The 1,694-nt window shown below is 52.2% G+C and overlaps 1 protein-coding gene across 1 annotated transcript in view; it reads right to left on the reverse strand.

Moving 5' to 3' along the window:
• Window positions 1-1,456: 1,456 nt before the first annotated feature.
• The window catches only part of TBXA2R (thromboxane A2 receptor), a 17,632-nt gene continuing 17,394 nt past the window's right edge, over window positions 1,457-1,694 (reverse strand). Inside the window, exons 4-5 of the mRNA XM_011967453.1 lie at window positions 1,615-1,683; window positions 1,457-1,499 (exon numbers count right to left, since the gene is read on the reverse strand). Coding sequence (XP_011822843.1) covers window positions 1,457-1,499; window positions 1,615-1,683 — 112 coding nt within the window. The remainder of the gene's footprint in view (window positions 1,500-1,614; window positions 1,684-1,694) is intronic.

Genomic DNA, 1,694 nt, shown 5'->3' on the forward strand with positions numbered 1-1,694 from the left:
AGTGCAGCGGTGTGATCTCAGCTCACTGCAACCTCTGCGTCCCGGGTTCAACCAATTCTCCTGCCTCAGCCTCCTGCATAGTTGGGATTACAGGCACCTGCTACCACGCCTGGCTAATTTTTTGTTTGTTTGTTTGTTTGTTTGTCTTTAGAGACGGAGTTTTGCTCTCGTTGCCCAGGCTGGAATGCAATGACATGATCTCAGCTTACCACAACCTCCACCTCCTTGGTTCAAGCGATTCTCTTGCCTCAGCCTCCCGAGTAGCTTAGATTATAGACACGCGCCATCACGCCCGGCTAATTATTTTTTTCTTTTTCTTTTGTATTTTTAGTAGAGATGAGGTTTCTGCATGTTGGTCAGGCTGGGCTCGAACTCCCGACCTCAGGTGATCCGCCCGTCTCAGCCTCCCAAAGTGCTAGGACTCCAGGCATGAGCCACCACGCCCAGCCATTTTTGTATTTTTAGTAGAGACAGGAGTTCACCATGTTGGCCAGGCTGGTCTCGAACTCCTGACTTCAGGTGATCCACCATCCTCAGCCTCTCAAAGTGCTGGGATTACAGGCATGAACAATCACACCTGGCCCAATTATACCTACTTTTAATAACATGCAGATTCACAGGTGGTTTGACCAGGGCTAACCTGAAGCCCTCCCATGACAGGCTGCTGGGAGAATTCTAGGCGGTGCCACCCATGAAGTGATTACGAAACACTCGAGAAACAAGTGGGGGAGGAACTGAATCCTCTCTTCCCTCCCCATCCCCCCCAGCCTTGCCCTTGTCTGCCCCGGGTGAGGTTCAGTGCACAAAACCCCAGAGACTGACAACTGGACCCCAAGGAAAATAAAACCAAAGGCAGAGATATATTTTGGCAAGAAAAGGGGGTGCCCCCGTTCACATTCAATTTTTTCTGGACAGAACCTTCCCGGTTGATGGTTCAAAAGGAAGCACAGTACCCCAGCAAGTAGGTCAAATTCAGGGTGAAAGAGCAATGGAAGGCCGGGTGCAGTGGCTTACGCCTGTAGTCCTAGCTGCTCAGGAGGCTGAGGCCCGAGAATCGCTTGAATCCAGGAGGTGGAGCTTGCAATGAGTTGAGATGGTGCCACTGCTCTCCAGCCTGGGCCACAGAGTGAGACTCCGTCTCAAAAAAAAAGAAAAAAAAAAAAAAAAAAAAGCCAGGTGCAGTGGTTCATGCTTGTAATCCCAGCACTTTGGGAGGCCGAGGCGGATGGATCACCTGAGGTCAGGAGTTCAAGACCAGCCTGCCCAACATGGTGAAACCTGTCTCTACTAAAAATGTATGGTGGCATGCACCTATAGGCCCAGCTACTCGGGAGGCTGAGGCAGGAGAAACGCTTGAACCCGGGAGGTGGAGGTTGCAGTGAGCTGAGATGGTGCCACTGCACTGCAGCCTGGGGGACGGAGCAAGACTCCATCAAAAAAATAATAATAATAATAGCTATGCAAGACCCTCTTCCAATGTCCCCGCGCCCTTCCTGGGGCTGGGAGGGGCGCAGAGAAGTAGTAGGAGCTCTGGATGGGAAAAGGGAGCCGAGAAAGGGAGAGGTCTTGGTAAAAGGGAGAAGTTGGGGTTCCCCGGGTTGGATTGGGGTCAACCCCAAAACCCTGCTGCTGACGCCCACTGTCCATCCAGCACCCCCAGTTCCTGAATCCTCAGCAGATGGGCTGTCCCAGGG

Source organism: Mandrillus leucophaeus, unplaced genomic scaffold (assembly GCF_000951045.1).
Source record: "Mandrillus leucophaeus isolate KB7577 unplaced genomic scaffold, Mleu.le_1.0 Scaffold8, whole genome shotgun sequence".
Taxonomy (NCBI): domain Eukaryota; kingdom Metazoa; phylum Chordata; class Mammalia; order Primates; family Cercopithecidae; genus Mandrillus; species Mandrillus leucophaeus.